At 33.3% G+C, this 20,722-nt stretch overlaps 2 protein-coding genes across 2 annotated transcripts; both read left to right on the forward strand.

Moving 5' to 3' along the window:
* Positions 1-3,866: 3,866 nt before the first annotated feature.
* On the forward strand, positions 3,867-5,703 carry MOT2 (sulfate transmembrane transporter). Its single transcript, XM_007023918.3, has one exon. It carries the CDS (start codon positions 4,017-4,019, stop codon positions 5,403-5,405), a length of 1,389 nt encoding a protein of 462 aa, XP_007023980.3. The 5' UTR covers positions 3,867-4,016; the 3' UTR covers positions 5,406-5,703.
* Positions 5,704-8,391: 2,688 nt separating this feature from the next.
* On the forward strand, positions 8,392-12,349 carry LOC18595809 (PII, uridylyltransferase (DUF2921)). Its single transcript, XM_007023919.3, has one exon. The coding sequence runs from the start codon at positions 8,849-8,851 to the stop codon at positions 12,032-12,034; it is 3,186 nt and encodes a 1,061-aa protein (XP_007023981.3). The 5' UTR covers positions 8,392-8,848; the 3' UTR covers positions 12,035-12,349.
* The last annotated feature ends 8,373 nt before the right edge of the window (positions 12,350-20,722 follow it).

Consider the following 20,722-nt stretch of genomic DNA (forward strand, 5'->3'; position numbering starts at 1 on the left):
GCACGTTACTTCTAACCTCCATGGAAGCTTGATATGAACCTCCATAACCTCCCTCAAAATAGCTCCACTTTTCATGCTTTTGGTGCACTCTTTCATAAACCCTTGTGCTCTTCCACTCTCTCACTTTGAAACCCTTGAAAAAATCTTGTTTCCATACTCTCTCACTAGTTAGGTGTTTTAGAGAGAGATAGAGGAAGATTTAATAATAGCTTGAAAGTTGTTGGGAAGAATTTCAAATACAAGCTACCAAGGTGAGTAGTACACTAGAATTGAGTTTTTATGTTGAAATGATTAGTGTTTAGACTTGGGGGTGATTTGGTAGTTGGGGTTGTTCATTCACTTTAGAGTGATTAGAATAGTGAATTTAGATAGCCACTTAAATGGCAATTTGAAAGCTAACTAAGAGAAAGTTTTTAGATTTTATAAGTATGTGAATTGACTTAATAGTGATGCTAATGTGATAATAGGTTCCAACGAAGCCTCATCGCCCCATTTGGACCAATAAAGGAAGTTGGAGTTGAGTAAGGATTTAACAAAATACCGGTGAGTGAACTTGCATTTCAAAATTTGTTTTGAGAATGTAAACTTATTTGCATAATACACTTGAATGATTTTATCCAACTTTCCTTAAAAACAAGTGCCTTGGGAACAAGCCTTTGATAAATTGATTTTATGTTGTGACATGCGGTTATTATGGATTCATGCACTACTACATTATGTTGGTATATATATAGATATATTTATGTTGTGCATGATGGTTGATATTGTGTGATGATTATAACTGTGTGTGTGCACGGTGTGGGGAAATGCACATGCCAGTAATGGTGGTGGTGAGGGAGATGGATGATGATAGTGCCCGTGTGCACGATGTGGGGGGATGTACACGATGGCACTGATTGTGCACGATGTGGGGGGATGCACATGAGCTGGATGAGATGATAGTGGTGTTGGTATTTATCCATGTATGTATATGTATATATGTTTAGAGAATGAAAACTCATGAATATGGTTTATGGTTAAAATGCATATGAATTTGGCATGTTGAACTTTGGGAAATTGTTTGTGTTTCATGTTGCTTTTGTCATTTTAGCAAGATGGCTTTTTCTTGAAAGAAAGGAAACCTTTTTCTTGGTGCTCTGTTTTTCGTTGCAGAGAGATTCATTCTCGCTGCAGCGAGAAACTCTCAAGTTTAAGGGCCTTCACTTGACCTAGTTCTTGCTGCAGCGAGAAACTTTCTGTTTTGGCCAAGAAAAAACTCGCTGCAGTGAGAAAGAATTTCACTACAACGAGAAACCTTCTGTCCATTTTACTATCTTGTGGGTTTTTGCCATTTTTTTTCCCATTTCATTTATACCGTAGTTGAGCATAGACTTCCAACATGTTTGGGGATTATCTAACTAAGTTTGGAATGAGGAAATTTTGAGAGAAACCCTCGGTCAGTTGAGAAACCCTCGTCTAGCTAGTAACTTGAGCCTTAACTTCGTTATCGCGAAAATTCATTCTCGCTGTAGCGAGAATGCCTTTCTGCTGCAGTGAGGACCCGTCGTTTCATTGGACTTACTTATATATCACTGAAACCTTCATTCTTCATTTTTTTTTTGTTATGTGTGGATTCATCATTATCAAGTGATTAACCATTTAAGGGTCTAAAGAGGGGTTTTAATAAGAGTAAAACTAAATTGCATTATTTTGAAACAAGTGTAGCATGATTTTCAAATTTTTCCTATTGATTGCTTGTTCCCTTTCTATTCACTCACTGGGTTTATACTCACCATTTTTAACTTCATGTTTTCATATCAAGAGGCAGCTGGTAGCTAAGTCAAGGTATCCTTGTAGATTCGTATCTTTGGTAGGTATCAATGGCATTCAGTAGCTACACCTTCACTGTGGTCACTCCGTTGGAAACCCAGAGTCATTTTATTGTAAATATGTACAAGTGATGTAAATTATTAAATTGCACATTTAGACAATATATGTACATTTTTATTGGTATGCCACTATGAGTTGGAAATGCTTAGTATTATTTTGATTCAAAGTTATGGAATGTACTTAGTAACGTTTGATGGAATGGTGAACAAGTCATATAAATAGGCTTGCTTGGGCTTAGTGGACTATGTCCATTAGGCCTATGAGCCAGTCATGGCCTTGAATTTGGGTCGTGACAAGTGCAATGTTCACTTTATTTGGTGCAACGTTCACTGCATTCCTACCTATAAATATAACCTATCTACCTCACTCACAGCACCCAAAAGCCTTTCATCTCCTATTCTCTGTTTTTAACATATTTTCTCTACTTCTTTTCCTTCCTAGTTGGGTTCTTTCTTTCTATTGTTCCTGTTGTCCTTTAATAATTTGTGCAAACTATAAAGAAGAGTTTGTTGAATTTTGAAGGATAATCGCTATAGTTCTTTTGCATCAAGTTTTGTACTTCGAAGGAATTATCCTTAAAGGCAATGATACCACATCTCATATTTTTTACTATTTTTACTTATTTTATTTTATATTCTTTTGTTTCTCATAATTTTTTTCTATCAAAATGAATTTGTAAACAACTAAGAGGAGTATAGTAAGCTTTGGGACTGTGCTACAGCCCATAACCGAAACAAATTCAGGGAGCACTATGAAAATGAAAGTTAGTAGGCCTCTGCCAACCTTTCCACCAATATTTGATAGATATTTTGTTGGTTTTGAGTTGCTTAGAACTGGTCATTAGTGGGTGTATGTCACACATCGGGCCCTCATGGGTGTTTTCTGAACATGTCAAACAAAGGTGAGTTATTGGTTGCATTGGGAAGAGATCGTAACTAGCAAATCTTTCCTTTTGCATGGGCTATAGTGAAAATGAGAACATTCCTGCATGGAAGTGGTTCATTGATTTGTTTCAGGAAGAGATCCCCATTGGGTTTGGTTATTGATGGATAATTATGCCAGACCAACAGGATGTATTTCCACATTCTTTGCTAGCTGAACAATGTAATTTTTAAGGCTCTGTTTCTTACTATTTTTATCTTTCAAATTTAGTTTGATTTTTTGCGAGGTGTAATACCAGTTATTAGACCTGAAAATTTTGAATATAGCACGTTAATACGACACGAAAAGACACGGGTTAAACAGGTTTTGGGTTTAGTCTTAACGTATTTCGTGTCTAATCGTGTTTGACACATTAAGACACGAAAATTTTCGTATCTTAACGTGTCAGACACGACAAACACGTTTAAAACACGTTTAAACACTTTTACTTAATCGTGTTATCGTGTTTAAACATGTATATGTGACACATTTATTAACCTATTAAAAATTAATAGTTAAAAACTATTTTAACTTTATATAAATAATTTAAAACAATTATTTTAATAAGTTTTTTTTTTAATTTTATAAATGGTATAATGTAATTATACATGCTCAACCCTAATTTTTAACTTTTGATGATTATTTGATGTTATTATTATTTTTTTATTATAATTATTTTTATAATTATAGATTTTAAATTTAAATAATAAAATTATATTTAATTATAAATATTTTTATTTAATCATGTTAAACGTGTTAATCGTGTTAAACGTGTTATTAATCGTGTCGTGTCGTATTACACGTGTATTAAACTTATACGTGTACGTATTTTAAATTTAAGATACGAATATTAAACGTGTCGTGTTCGTATTTAACTTTAAAATATTTTATATCTAATCGTGTCTTACACATTTATAACACGTTAACACGAATTGTCAAGTCTACCAGTTATCAAGGACTTTATTAATTGCAAGGGAGAAGCCAATTATTTCCAGCGTGTCATGTGGAATATCATATTATACTTGACAATGACAACGGCGCCTGAAACCATGTGTGTCAGGTACATGCCTGAATTAGGGGAATACTGAAATTTGCGTCTTCAATTGGATGAAAGATTGAATTGAATTTGAGTAAAGGCTAGGTCCCATAAATCGGTTGTGGCCTCAAAAAAAATACCATAACTCCATTTTCCCATAATCCAGGCTCACCGAAGTGCTAGTCCAATCATGGACCAACAATCTCCTTCCTCCTCCACCACCACAACTCCTCTCCTCCTCCAACACCAGCCATGGTGGCGCCGCCACTTCCACATCAAAAACACCCTCTCCTCCGAACTATCAGGAGCAGTAGGAGACTTGGGCACTTTCATTCCAATAGTCCTAACCCTCACCTTGGTCTCCCACTTAGACCTCTCCACAACTCTCATCTTCACTGCCCTTTACAACATAGCCACAGGCCTACTCTTCCACATCCCCATGCCCGTCCAACCCATGAAATCCATTGCTGCCGTCGCCGTCTCCGAAACCCCACACCTTACCACCTCCCAAATCGCCACCGCCGGCGCTTCCACGGCTGCTGTCCTCCTCCTCCTTGGGGCTACAGGTCTGATGTCGACCCTTTACCGTCTCCTCCCTCTCCCTGTTGTCCGTGGGGTCCAGCTCTCTCAAGGTCTCTCCTTTGCCTTTTCAGCAATTAAGTATATTCGTTACAACCAAGATTTTATAGCTTCTAAATCTACCACCCCACGGGCTTGGTTGGGTCTTGATGGTCTTATTTTGGCCCTCTCAAGTCTCCTCTTTTTAGTAATCTTCACTGGCTCTGGTGATCATCACACAGGAGATGAATCTAATGACAATGAGTCACGTGGCAGAAGCTCAAAGCGGTTGAGAATTATGAGTTCAATTCCAGCTGCTTTGATAGTGTTTTTGTTTGGGTTGGTTTTATGTTTTATACGTGATCCCACAATTTTTAGTGATATTAAGTTTGGTCCATCAAAGATAGGATTTTTGAGTATTACTTGGGAGGATTGGAAAATTGGGTTTTTGAAAGGAGCTGTACCACAAATCCCATTGTCTATATTGAATTCAGTTATTGCAGTTTGCAAGTTGTCAGGTGATTTGTTTCCAGACAGGGAACTGTCTGCTGCTAAGGTTTCTGTGAGTGTTGGAGTTATGAATTTGGTGGGGTGTTGGTTTGGGGCAATGCCAGTGTGTCATGGTGCAGGTGGGTTAGCTGGACAGTATAGGTTTGGAGCAAGGAGTGGATGGTCAGTGGTTTTTTTGGGGATTGGAAAGTTGGTGATTGGCTTGGTGTTTGGGAACTCTTTTGTCAGGATTTTGAGTCAGTTTCCTATTGGGATTCTCGGAGTGCTTTTGTTGTTTGCTGGAATTGAGTTGGCTATGGCTTCTAGGGATATGAACTCTAAGGAGGAGTCTTTTGTTATGTTGGTTTGTGCTGCTGTTTCGTTGACTGGTTCTAGTGCTGCATTGGGGTTTGTATGTGGGATTTTGCTGTTTTTGTTGCTGAAGCTAAGAAGGTTGCAGTGTTCTGGTTCCATGTTTAGCAAATTCAAGTCTGGGTCTGCCATTGATGATGAAACTAGTTCAATTCCTTAAAGCTGCCCTTGCTGCTGCTGGATACTGGAGACTGGTCAATGAGTCAATGTAGGAAAACTTGCACTTTATAGTGTAAGTACAAGACTTAGTGTATCTTTTGTGCTGATTAATTACTTGTACACTAGCATAATCATATGATAGAAGATAATCCACGTGGATGTATTCAATTCTGGCTTAGCAGTTAGTTCATAGTCTTATCAGTACATTTTATGCAATGTAGTATTCTGTTGCCTCAATAATTGAAGTTTGATGTATCTTCTTTCTTGGAAACTAGTTATGGTAAATCTCTTTCTCACAAGGGCAGGTATTTTCAAACTTGTATTTTAGGTGAAGTTTGTCATTTTCATTATAGAAATCATAGTTAAACAGAGTATTGCTTCTATGTTGTCAAATTTGCCGAAAATTGAAAGGATGAGAATTTTCTCTTTGGATGAGTTTCTGTGGATTACAAATTTCAAGTGACAAGAATGAAATCCTGCCACTGAAAGCAAAAGATGATGGAAGAACCTTTTGTGATGGATAAAAAATTTTAAGCTTTTTGTGAGAAAGTGTGGTGAAACTCTGCTTAATGGTGGTGCTGGAGCTTTCTGCGGCATTAGAAATCAAGCCTAGGTGGAATAAGATTCAACAAGATTTACCTAAGGGATAAAGGAAGTGAAACTATTCAGGGATTTCAACCAAGTCTTAATAGGTTTGTTGGCAAACAGGCCTGGATGTATCCGTAGGTTTATTTGGAGACATTTTGCTTAGCCTTTTTAGTGAGTGGTTTTAGCCAAGATGGAGTTTCACTTGGGGCTAGAGAAGTCTTTGTTGGCTGAAGAGAGCCATGCAGATGGATGGGAGTATTAGGAGGGAGTGATCCAGTCAAAGGAAACCAAAGCTCGAAAGTGAAACTCCATTCTTAGTTTTGTGTTTTTGGATGAAACCAATACTCTAATCTGAGCTCTTCATTAAGTAGCTTGTTGATATATGCCTAAAGAAAAGTTGTGAAAGAGGATTTGTGACCTTTAAGTCATTGAATTGGGAGCTTGGTAGGGAGCAATTTTCAAGTACAAGAAGGCTGGGTTGCTGCTCCATTTTTTGTTTTCTTCCTCAGAGGTATCCTGCAAAAGCAGATGCAGCAAGCAGTTTGGAAGCTAATTGAAGTAACTGCGGGGATGATTTCCTGTATCCTGGCCGTGTTCTACTTCCGGACATGAAGTTGGTTCTCATAAATCTACAAATTGGTTCTTAGGTTGTGTCCTATCACTCTTATATGTACTAAATTGCCCCTATGCTTTGGATAAAACATCTGAAATGCCAACTGTTAAATGACCAAACTGTCCTCTAAGAAGCAACCACGCGCTCCATGGTTAGTGTATTTACACAGTTACTTGGACAACCCCAATTTCTCCAGCAACTTTTCATAAAACAAAAGTTAAGAAGCCAAATGAGGTTTTTCTACAAAATAATATTTGTATTTTTTTTTAAAAAATTGAATTTGAGATTTTGAAAATTGTAAATCTAAAATTCAAATTAGCATATTTAGAAAGAAGTGGGACAAGATAATTAAAAATATTTTTAATTATATGTAATAATTTCACATTGACAACATGTTTCAAACAAATCTATTTCCACATCAATTGGATTAATTCTAGCTTAGACTAAACAGTTGGTGAGTTTATATCCTTTTTCACTCATTTTAAGTCAAATTATTATTCATTATTCTGTCATTTGACATATAATTAGTTGATATTTCTCATTAAATTTTTACCTTTTTCAATTTTTTTTTCTAAATGAAAAGTTTCGATATTTTTGTATAAAAAAGTATATTTATATTTCTATATTCCTGATGCAATAGATGCATATATAAAAGATTAAATGTTCAATTTGGGTTCAAAATCTTTGAGTTTTTGTCAATTTAGAATCAAACGTTTTCGATTGTAATAATTAAAAGTCAAAGGTTTTTGTTCTTTACAATTAAAGGTTAAATGAGAGATGTTTGACATGTGTAGGGCATGTGCATGACATGAGTGATGATTTTGAAGATTGTCAAAAAATATTTTTATAAGTTAAAATAATTTAAATTATGATGTAACGTGTAATAATTTTTTTATTATGATATATAATAATTAAATTTTTTAATAGAGCGTGTAACAATATGACGTATAATAATTAAATTTTCAATATGACGTGTAACAATTACATTTTTAACATGATTTTTTATCGCGTGTGATATACGTTCCATCCACTTGTCAATTTAACCCTTAATTGTAAGGAATCGAAAACCTTTTGACCATTGATTGTTACAATTGAAATGTTTGATTCTTAATTGAAAAAGTATTCAAACGTCTAGCTTCAATTTGAGTATTTAGTTTATATAAAATTTTTATATTTTTATATAAAAAAGTATTAATTAAAATTATAAAGTTCAGCTTATAAATACAAAAAAATATGGTGCTTTTACTATGTCTTTGTATTGTTGGTGCTGATTTGAAGGTTTTTACGTAATGACATATTGTGCAGATAAAATATTGTGAAGAAGATGAATTTCTACACCCACAGTCACTTGAACAAATTGTTTTTTGAAAATAACGTAATATTAATAAAGCTTTTGAACTCTACCCAGAATCAATCACTTTCACAAGTTAAACAACCATTTTCAATAACAACAAAAGAAAAAAAAATTAGTTTATGCTGCTCCTCAAATTATAAATTTGACAAAAGATAAGTCTTGAGTTTTGAGGAGCGAGAAATTTTATGAGAAATATTAATTAATTATTATGTATACGAAAATAAATGATGATGTCACTATAAATACCATTTCTCTTATTCATTTGTATTTACTGTTTTTTTTATAATTAAGAAAAAAATTCAAATTTTACTTTTCAAATAAAAAAATTATATTCCAAACAATCAATCAAATACTTGAACGCGTAATCACTGCTCGCTGCTTCTGTCTCTTTTCTTCTTATCTGCTCACTTGTAGACTTACTAAATAGACGCGCCACCCCCTAAGTTTGGTTATAATTAATCAAAGAAAAAGACACACAAACAACCGCACATTGACCTCCTACGCTACCTCTACCTTCGAAGTCTTCCACTGTAAGCTTTCTCCGAGATCTAGAGTTCTCACTGACTCAAGTTTCCAGCATTCTTCGCAAAAACTTAAACAGCACAACCAACATTCCAGGTTTGTCTTTCCTCTACTAAATTCAGTTCATTGAATTTGCAAAAGCACCTTCCGAGCCATAAGCTTGAATCCGACGTTCTTGCTATAGAATTTGGATTAATAATCGAGTAGCGACTGCAGTTTTAGTTTCTATGGGGAAGTAGTAAAGCTGCAATCCTTTTTTTTTTTTAATTAGTGTTTGAAAAATTGGGTGTTCATTTTTAGTGGGTTTTCGGAAGTGGGAAGCTGAGAAATAGTGAAAGAAGTGATTGAATATTGAAATTTTGGAATCATGAAGAGTGTATATCTGGCTGTTGTTGTTTATATAATGAATGGGATGTTTATCATGGGGTTGACAAATTATGTCCCAGAAGCTGAGTTTGAGTTTCAAAGGGAATCTGCTGCGGAAGTGGAATATAATTATGATCGAATTGGTGAAGTAAAGAAACATTGTAAATCCGTTTTATCATCTTCTTCTGAATTTAAAGCTGAAGGTAATAGGATAGCTGATATAAAAGAAGAGCTCAATTTCGGGTATGGGAATTGGCGGCAGGATATAGCGGATGCTCCCATTATGCCATTTGATGATAGAGATATCCCTAAGAACTTGTCACAGGCCCCTTCGAACATAGTTTCTTTCTGGATCACAGATGTTGATCACCTTCATCAGACTAAGAAGTCTGTAAGTGTCAGTGGGATTTTGATGTTGGGCATAGCACTAGATACTTCATTTGCAGAGAGGCCGTATGAGGGCAGTCCTCGGTTTCAGATATGGCCTAGTCATACTCAGCTTGCAATTTCATTTGAAGGGATTTACACTGAAACCAAACAGAATGGTGGGGAAAGAGTGATGTGTTTGTTGGGGAATGCAATGTTGCCTTCTCGTGAGTCTGACTCAAACAATCCATGGGAGTGGTTGAAGGGTTCTGATCTGAATTACAACCAAGCACTTCTTTTGCAAGACGATCAGATATTACTTGTTCTTCATTACCCATTGACACATACATTGACTAATAGGGTGATACGAGGGGAGATGAAAAGTTTAAATCCAAAATCGAATGCTAAGTACTTTGATCAAGTTCACATTTTGGCCCAGATGCTCAAGTCAACAAAATACCAGTTTGGCTCTGAAAAGATTGTGTCCAAGGCATGTGATCCTTATCCATATCAAGATAGCTTGATGGATGCTGGCATCGAAATCTACAAAGGAGATAAATTCTGCACAATTCTTGAGCAAGTTACTAATAGTGGAGCTTTCACTGTTGTGCCAAACTGGAAATGCAATGGCACAGATGACTACTGTTGTAAGATGGGTCCTTTCGTGTCAGATAAAGAGATTAAAGCAACAAATGGAAGCTTCAAGGATGTCATACTTTATATGCAGGATGTTAGGTGCAAGCCAACACATGGGCATCAAAATGCTAGTTCGGCAAGAGTTGCTGCAGTTTTTCGAGCTGTTCCTGCATCAGAGGATCAGTATAGAGTGAGATGGAGGTCTGGGCTTAGCAACATGACTCTAGCTGTTGAAGGAATGTGGAATTCTTCTAGTGGCCAGCTTTGCATGGTTGGTTGTCTTGGCATAGTAGATGCAGATGGGAGTAGCTGTAACTCTCGTATCTGTTTGTATATTCCTCTTTCATTCTCCATAAAGCAGCGAAGCATAATTGTCGGGAGTATTTCGAGTATTGGTAAAGGTAACAAGGTGTACTTTCCATTATCATTTGAAAGGCTAGTGAGGCCCTCAGAGTTATGGAACTATTTCAGATCCTCCCATCCCTATTATGGTTACTCAAAAATCCAATCAGCTGGTGCAATCCTAGAAAAAAATGAGCCCTTCAGTTTTGGAACTCTAGTAAAGAAATCCTTGCTGCAATTTCCCAAACTAGAAGACACAGATGCCTTTCTATCCAGCCTGTCGCTCCTTGCAGAAGATCTGACCCTTCAAATCTCTGCCGTTCCTGATCCATTTCCCAATTCTCATCCCCCAAGAGTCGATATTCAGATGGATATTTCCTCACTTGGTCCATTGTTTGGCCGCTATTGGTATTCAACAAATGTAACCACCACAGAGGAAGAGACACCTTACCACACTAAAGCTGAATCCACTGAAAAACAGCTCCTTTTGAATGTATCAGCTCAACTAACAATTACTGGAAAAGATTATAGCAATTTTTCTGTTCTTTTTCTGGAGGGTCTTTATGATCCACATTTTGGACGGATGTATCTTGTTGGCTGCAGGGATGTCCGAGCCTCATGGAAGATCTTATTGCAGAGCATGGATCTTGAATCAGGTTTGGATTGCTTGATAGAAGTCATAGTGTCTTACCCACCCACTACAGCTAGGTGGTTGGTTAATCCAACTGCAAGAATTTCCATAGCCAGCCAGAGAACTGAGGATGACCCACTATATTTTGGAATGATTAAGCTTCAAACTCTTCCAATTATTTACAGGAAGCAGAGGGAAGATATTCTCTCCCACCGGGGTGTTGAGGGAATCCTCCGTATTTTGACTCTTTCATTAGCAATAGCTTGCATTTTGAGTCAACTATTTTACCTCAAGCAAAATCTTGATTCAGCTCCTTTTATTTCCCTTGTCATGCTTGGTGTCCAAGCCCTTGGGTATAGTTTTCCTCTTATTACTGGTGCTGAAGCTCTCTTCAAGAGAGAGGCTTCTGATTCTTATGAAATGCAATCTTATGATCTTGAGAAGAGTCAGTGGATGAATATGATTGATTACACGGTGAAGCTTCTTGTGCTGGTGATGTTCCTTCTGACTCTGAGGCTTTGTCAGAAGGTGTGGAAATCTCGGATCAGATTACTTACACGAACCCCACTTGAACCACACCGTGTCCCGAGTGACAAGCGGGTAATTATTGCAACCCTTACCATACATGTCATTGGATACATAGTTGTTTTGATCATTCATACTGTAAATACTAGTCAGAGACCACTTCAAACAGATAGGTTTATAGATTCAAGGGGTCACTCCCAAACGCTACGGGAATGGGAAATTGAGCTAGAGGAGTATATTGGCCTTGTTCAAGATTTCTTTTTGCTCCCTCAAGTCATTGGTAATTTCTTGTGGCAAATCGATTGTAAACCTCTCAGGAAACTATATTATATTGGGATTACGGTGGTCAGACTTCTCCCTCATTTCTATGACTACATAAGAGCTCCAGTTCCCAATCCTTACTTTGCAGAGGAGTTTGAGTTTGTGAATCCAACTTTGGACTTTTACTCTAATTTTGGGGATGTTGCCATTCCCATCTTTGCGGTTTTCCTTGCAGTTGCCGTCTATTGTCAGCAAAGGTGGAATTATGAGCAGCTTAGCCTGATTCTCAGCTTCAGGCAGTGTAGACTTCTTCCTGCAGGATCAAGAGTTTATGAAAGGTTGCCTTCCAAACCATTTGAAGCTGAGCTTGCTTCTGATGTTAATGGGAATACCTCACATAAGCTAGAGCATGATGATGAAGAATAGTTGAATTTCTTCTCAACATTACTGACGGAAGAGTTGTTGTAATCATAGGTGTAAGTAGGTGATGTTTTCATGTTTGTTTTCCAAGTATAACATGTTGGCTTGTAAAATTGCTATTAAAAGCTTGGTTTTATCCTGCATATTTTAATCATTTTCCCCTTAATAGAAAACAAAGACAATTCTCTGCACTTCAAGTTGGTTTTATCTTTGTTTATTCTCAGCATTCTTGCTGGATGAATTTTCATGGCTAAAAGGTCGCTGCAACTCTTGTAAGCGGGTGTTTCTCGAATATATTGAGTTACAGATCTTAACTAGATATATTTACGACTTGCTTCATGAATTGTTAAAATTTATATATGATTAACAGAAATAGCAACTATAGTTTATTTTAAAAAACGTCATGAAATAGTTGTACTGTATGTGAATAAGCAACCTATTTGAGCTTGAACTTTGTGTGGATTAGATAAATATCATGTATCTACATTACCAATTAAATCTGGTTTTAAAAACTATATTTTGCTAATATTTACAGCAATTGATATATTAGGTCGTGCAAGAGCAGAGCTAGCTAATTTTTATTGAGGGTGTCAAAAGCAAAAGAATAAGGGTTAAAAATTTTAAAAACTAATATGTTGAATTTAACTAATAATCAAAATATTTATAATAAAAAATAATTTTATGTATCATTAAGAAAAAAAAAGACTTACAATAATTTTTTAAGAAAGTTATGCTCAATTTCTTAAATTCAAATTTATCAATTATTAATTATGTACTGAAAAACATTTATATCTTTAGAATTAAGTTTTGGACATTTTGATTCACATTGCTCTTGTTTATGAGTTGAAGCATTAAGGCTTAGTAGCTCAAATGTAGGAGAATCATTTAAACGATTTACATTTTTTCCTTTAAAAAATTTGTCAATTGTTTTCAACTTACTCATACTTTAATCAAACCTGAAAAAAAATTAATATAGTCAACCTTGAATATTCTTATTTTATTTTAATTTAAACTTATAACACTATATATAAAATTATAATACATAAAATATAAATAGTTAAATACAATATATAGGATTAATAATTTTCTCCTTTATAATCAAGATTGTTTAAAAATTATATATTCAAAATAATTTTTTTCAACTAAATATAAAATGTAAAGTATATAAAAAAGATATATTCATGATAATTTCCTCTTACATAATCAGGATTAATAAAAAATGATACATTGATAAAATTTTAAGTAACAATGCAACACTATAACTTATACTTGAGAGCTACATAATAATTTATTAATTTTAAAAGATTAAAATCATAGAAAATAAAATTCACATAATAGGAAAAAGAAGAATATGGCTAATAGAAGATAGAACCCATATATGACATTATAAAAAAAAAAAAGAATATGGTTAATGGTTCGTAGAAATTTGAAAAAAAAAATCTATAGAAACTTAGAACATATGAGCAAATAGTATAAACAAATATAAATTAAAATAATAATATAAATTAAAAAAGAACAAAAAAAACTTAAAATTGAAGCATGTGAGATATTTTTTATTATTCTTTATTTGTATTAATTATTAAATAAAAAATTATTTTGAGGGACCCATTAAGATATTATATTAAAAATTTTAAAAATTTTATATGATATAAAATAAATTTTAAAAAATTTGAGGGGGCCATGCTCAAGGAGGGTTCGACCCTAAAGTCGTGTATTGCTAACAAGATATATTAAAGCTCTAATTGCACTTAGATATTTTCGGACCAATAAGTTGTTCATTATCTTCACGACGTTGGAAATGGCATATTTCACTTTTAATGGCCTTACAACCATTGATGAACTCAATGGATATACTCTATTCATATTAAATCGTTTTAGCACTTTTACTATATAATTTGATTGATGGACAAAAATTTCAATTCTCAATCTTAAGACTCAAACAAAAATTTGTTTTTCTAAAATCTATCATCTCAAATTTGTTCTTAGTAATCCATGAGTTTTGATAACTTTTCAGGAATTTCAATAATGTTTAGGTCATTAACGTAAGCATTAATTATGACAAATTCAAATCCGAATCTTTTTATAAAAACACATGAATATCTAGGATCATTTCTTATAACCTTCTTTCAACAAATATTCACTAAGGTGATTATACCACATGCATCCGTATTACTTTAATCCATATAAAAATTTATTTAATTTAATCAAATATATTTTTTGAGAATTCAAATTTTTGTGCTTCAGACAACTTAAATCTTTCAGGGATTTTTATATAGATATCGTTATCAAGTGAGTCATATAAATAGGTTGTAGCTACATTGATCACACGAATTTCAATCTTTTCATGCATTGCCAAACTAATTAAATATCAACATGTAATTGCATCCACCACAAGAGAATTTGTCTCTTCATAATCAATACCAAATTTTTAGGTAAAACCTTGTGTGACAAGCTGTCCTATATATCTCATAACTTCATTTCATATTCATACAAATACCCATTTATATCCCATTGGTTTTACACCATTGGTGTACGGACTATAAGTCCAAAAACTTCATGTTTTGCAAGTGAATTCCACCTTAATTGTGTTTTTCCACATTTGTCAATTATTTCTATTTCTATATTTTTCAATATATGTAAGTTCAAGATTTTCATTTTCTTTCATAATATAGAGTGCTAAATTATATACAAAAATATCGTCAATATTTGTTTCATTTCAGTTTCATCTTTTTCGGTCATGACATAATTAATTGAGATCTCTTCATTTTCAATGATTTGATGTACCTGAATTTCTTTTGAAATTTTTTATCAATTATGTCAGGAGTCTCTTCTAGAGTTTCTGCTTCCTCTTTTTAACCATTTTGAATATTTGCTCATTTAATTTTTTTATGATTTTATCTTTGGAATCGATTTGTTTCCATGCTTTTGGCGTGTCTTGTCCTACAAAGACATCAATGCTAATAGCATTTGCAATTGGTATATAAGATTTAGTTATTCTCTTTAGGTCAATAAATACGTCAGGCAATTAATTTACTATATTTTGCAAAAGAATTATCTTTTGAACTTTAAATTCACATTATTTTGTTCAAAGATCAAAACTAGATAATGATAATTCATTCCAAGAAATTTCATTTACCAGCTGCTTATTTTCTCCCCCTAATGTTAAAAAAATTGTTTTATCAAAATGACAATTGGTAAATCTTATTGTGAATAAATCTTCTGTTGATAATTCTAAATATTTAATTATAAATGGAGATTCATATTCAACATATATTCCTAACCTCTTTTGGGGCCATCATTGTGCATTATGGTGGAGCAATTAGGACATATATTGTACATTCAAAAATTTTTTAGATGAGAAATATTTGGTTCCTGACCATAAATTTATTATATAATGGAAAATTTGTAATAACTTATTTGGCTTGATGCGTATAGGTGTTGTTGCATCCAAAATTGAAAGCCCCCAAATAGAAATTGAGAGTTTAGATTTGATAAGCAATGGCCTTACAACCAATGCCTCTTTGTAGGATGAGGGGGCCATGGCTTCCCCCAAAATTTAAAATTCTTTTTATATATTATATAAATGTTTTTAATTTTTTTATAAATTTTCTTAATGGCCTCCTCAAAATAATTTTTATTTAATAATTAATACAAATAAAGAATAACAAAATAATTTTGTATGCTTGACTCAATTTTAAAGTTTTTTTTTTTCAATTTATATTTATATTTATATTTATTTTATTTACTCACATGTTTTAAATCTCTATAGATTTTCTTTCACAAATTTCTATGAACCATCAATTATATATTTTTTCTTTTTTATTATGTTATATGTGGATTTTATCTATTACTTGTCATGTTTTTCTTTTTTCTGTTATGTGGATTTTATTTTATAAGAATTTAATCTTAAAAATATATAAATTATTATATAATTCTCAAATATAAGTTGCAACATTACACTGTTACTTAGAATTTTATCAATATATCATTTTTTTTATTCAGAATAACTAATGCATTCTATCATGTATGTTGCAAATTTTAAGTAACAAGGATATACATACAAATTGATGGAATAAAATAATTGTATTTATTTCAATACAATTTTATTTATTATATTTATTTTTAATGGCTCTCAAAATGATTTTTTATTTAATGATTAGTTTTATTCTTCAAACTACTTGATAAAATTAGAGTCATTATAGTTAGTATAGTGCTACTTAAGCCCAACAAATAAATTCTAAACTAATATGTTAAGCCTATTAAATTTACAAAAAAAATAAAAGTGAGTCTACTAATTCAAACTCATTAAGTTTTAATAAATCTAAGCCTATCATAAATTATATCTCAATAGTTCAATCCAATAACCCAATATGTTAATTAGCAATTTAAGAGGCAAATAAAAAATAAAAGGGGAGGTCGGACATATAAAGTAAAGAGGTAATTCATTTGAGTTTGAAAAATTGTTTTCGTTTCCACTCTTGAGCGTAAAGAGTGAGAGAGATTCTTTTTATAGTTCCATGTAGTCATATATGTATAAATGACACCATCATTACTATTAATGTATATTTTTTTTATGCTCAATGTCTTCTGAATTTTATTTAATCTTTTATATGAGTGATTATTGAATTATATATAAAATTCTCTTTAACTGTTTAATGTCTCTTTCTGTTTGGCCCCTCTCTTTGAAAATACTCTAGCTCTACCCCTGGTTGCAGCTAATTGAAAGTGTTTAATAAACAATTATACTAGATCGTTTTGTGTATGAACATAAGCAACAGGTGTTCAACAGTTATTCCCACTAATATGCAACATTAAATGCTTGATATATAAATTCACTAGCATTGTTAAGGCAAATTGTCTTGATTTTATAATTAGAAAAATATGCTTCCTAACAAATGATTTGGGTGATTAATCTTGCAAATGTCAAATTATAAGTTGATAATAAGTACATATTGACCATTTAATCGATGTATCGATTAAAATTGTAAAATATGTAAATGTTTCACATGATGGATGTATAAATCCACATATATCACCTTAAATATGTTTAAATAATGTAAGAGATTCAATTCCAATTTTAGCTAGTGATGGCTTTATAATTAATTTGCCTTCAAAGCAAGTAGCATATAAAAATTCATTAGATTGAAAAATCTTCTAGTTTTTCAATAGATGATCATATTAATTTTCAATAAGTTTAACATCATTATTGACCTGGGATAGTCCAACCAGTCATGCCAAATACTAAAATCATTAGTAAACTTCATAATCTCCCATTTTTTTTATGATAACAAAACATCCCTTAATTAATAGCATAGTGTCTATACGTTTCTTTTATACTGCACACGTTGAGAAATTGCTCCCTCTGAATGTGTGCTCCCCCTTAATGTATGCATGACATTTCAAGTTATTTTATTTTCAACTCAGCAGACCGACTAATTTCTATCTATTACTCATTCAACTAGATGTAGTAAAATCAGTGCAGATAGCTAGTACCAATTCAGTAATATGTGACATTTGATAAAACACATTCATGAGTTAACATACAAACTTCCATGATTGTTAGTAATAAGTAACAAGATATCATCCACCATTCAATAGATATCATTATCAAAATAATAAGATGTCATCAATAGATTATCATCAACAAAATAATAGAATGTCATCAACACCCAAGCATCAGCAAAGGCTAATTCCTAAAACACTGTATTGTTACTCCTGCTTTCTCCCGCTTTTTGTTATCAACAAAAGAGGGTGTCCTACGAAGAAGTTGATTCAATATTGTTGGCTCCATTAGTTTTTTATGATAATAAAACATTCTCATTCATTTGTGTCTAATATTTCTACTTGAGTGTGCAGGACAAGAATTGTATGCCAATGATAAATAAATTATTCCAAGGGACATATAAAAAATTATATGTTTAAGAAGCCACAATTTATCAACAAAGTAGAAGCTCCTTAGTTGAATAATAAAGGGTTAGTCAGCTAAAATTCAAATCAGAAGTTGGTGGGCTCAAGAGTATTGAGAAACAAAAAAGACTTAGTCGACCAAGAAATGAGTTAGTCGACCAAGAGTCTATTACCAAAAATTTGAACTTCAAGACAGAACCAACTTAATCGACCAAGAAGTAAGTTAGTCGACTAAGAGCCTACTGCTAGAAATCTGGACTTTAAGACAAAAACAACTTAATCGACTAAGAAGGAAGTTAGTCGACTAAGTGCTCACTGTCAGAAACTGGGATCAGAAGACAGAAACAACTTAGTCGACTAAGAACACAATTAGTCAACTAAGATCATTCTGTCAAAAAATTTGAAATGAGCGCTAGAAGACAAATTAAATGCTAGTACTGCCACCAAACTGTTTTCAACGGTCAAAAACTACCTAATACCTATCAGAGTTGATTCTTCATGTATTTAAAAGGCTCCCAACAACTAGAAAAAGTAATTAAGGCTTCCAAGAACAAGAAGAGCTCAAAAATCAGTAAAAAAATTCTCTGCACTCTTATTGCACATCACTCCTATCTTTGTATTTGAGATAAGCACTTCACTTTGTACCACTTAGATCAAGTCAGTGATCATAGGTACACTTTTATTTCTCTTCTCCTTATATACTTAAAGTATGCGAGACACTCTAAGAAATTTATTCAAGCGTGGATTGCTTGATTGAGTGTATAGGTTCTAACTTAGCCTAGAAAAGTTAGTTGTTGGGTTTTGGTTGATCCCGATAAAAACTATTGTGAAAGGTTTTGGCTAAGCCTGGTAAAAGCCATTGTAAAAACTTGGTGAAAGCTTGTGAATTTCACCGTTCATAGTGGATGTGTTTGGAAAATCCTTGGTTGAACAATCAAGGTAGTGGATGTAGGTCCTTGACCGAACTACTCTAAATTCTGGTGTAATTGTTTACTCTGTTTTTAATTTTTCATTCATTTTTAAATCTTTCTTTTATCTTGCATTTGTCCCCAATTAGAAGTCAATTTTAGTAAGAGCCAAAAAGTACTATTCACTCACCTCTAGCACATTTACTTAGGACCAACAAGTGGTATCAGAGTAAGTTCCCTGTTCTTAAGGTCTAACACTTTTTGGGAAGATCCAAATGGCTCTTCAAAAATCAATAGTAGCTGAGGGACAATCAACAAACAGACCACCTCTGTTTGATTGCTCAAATTACCCATATTAGAGTACTAGGATGTCAATATACATTAGAGTAATAGATTATGAGATGTGGGATGTCATAACTGATGGTCCCTTTATTCCTTTAACCTTAAATGTTATAACCAACGAGATGATTCCTAAGTCAAGGTCTGAATGGACCGAAGCTGAAACCAAAAGAGTCCAAACTAACTTTAAGGCAATCAATACACTACATTGTGCTTTAACTCTCACTGAATTCAATAAAGTGTCAAGCTGTACCACATCCAAACAAGTGTGGGATAAACTTAGGATTATTCATGAAGGGACTTCACAAGTTAAGGAGTCCAAGATAGCCCTCTTAATCCACAATTATGAGATGTTTAAGATGGAACTTGGTGAAGATATCACCAGCATGTTAGATAAATTCACAAACATCATAAACAAATTAAGTCAGCTAGGCAAACCAATTCCTGAGCATGAAATCGTTAAAAGACTTCTTAGAAGCATATCAAAGAATTGGAAGCCAAAGGTGACTGCCATCCGTGAAGCCAAGGACTTAAATGTTATAAATCTAGATGAAATCTGTCGTTCTCTTCTTACTCACAAGTTGGAACTCAAGGAAGAGGAAGAATAAGACAAGAGGGAAGCAAAGGAAAAGAATAAAAGTATTGCCTTAAAAGCAAGCATCCTTGAAGAAGAATTAGACAGTTTATCTTATGATGATGATGAGGAACTAGCTATGGTTGCAAGAAGGTTCAAAAAGCTAATGGGCCAAAGAAACTGGAGATTGGCTAGAAGAGGGTATAGAAAATAGCAAGACTCTTCATGGAAAACCAAAAATAAAAACAAGTTCAACAAGAAAGAAGAGCTTATATGCTTTGAATGCAAGAAGCCAAGACACTTCAGGTCAAAATGCCCCTTGTTGAAGGAAGAAACACCAAAGAAAAACAAAAAATCAAAGAAAGCATTGGTGGCTGCAACCTGGTCAGATAGTGATACCTCAAGTTTTGATGATGATGAAGAAAAGGTGGAAGAAAGAGCTAATCTGTGTCTGATGGTAAAGGATGATCAATCCGAGGTATCGTCATCCCCTTTTGATATTTCAATTGATGAATTACAAGAAGAGTATGAATGTCTTTATGATGAGTTTGAGAAACTTGCATCAAAATATAAAACTTATAAAAGAAAAGCTCTATCTCTTAAAACTGATTTGCAAAAAATAAAACATGACTTCAATTCGGTTTTTAAGCAAAGAAATTTTCTAAAATTGAATTAGAGCATTCAAAAACAGATTTTGAAACTCTAAAATTAGAATTGGAAAACAGAACAGAAGCTTTGCAAAAGGCAGTTGAAGAAGATGCTAATCTTAAAAGTTTGAGGAAAGAAACATCAATGAAGAACACATATTTTAAGAAAATTCTGATAATGCTTCATCTAGATGTTATAATTGTGGACAAATTTGAACATTTATCATATAACTGTTATAGAAATAGAAGCATGTAGAAAACAAGAAAAATTTGGGTTCTAAAAGGATCCTATATTGCAGTTAACCTTCAAGGACCCATC

Source organism: Theobroma cacao, chromosome 6 (assembly GCF_053813885.1).
Source record: "Theobroma cacao isolate CCN51 chromosome 6, ASM5381388v1, whole genome shotgun sequence".
NCBI classification, from domain to species: domain Eukaryota; kingdom Viridiplantae; phylum Streptophyta; class Magnoliopsida; order Malvales; family Malvaceae; genus Theobroma; species Theobroma cacao.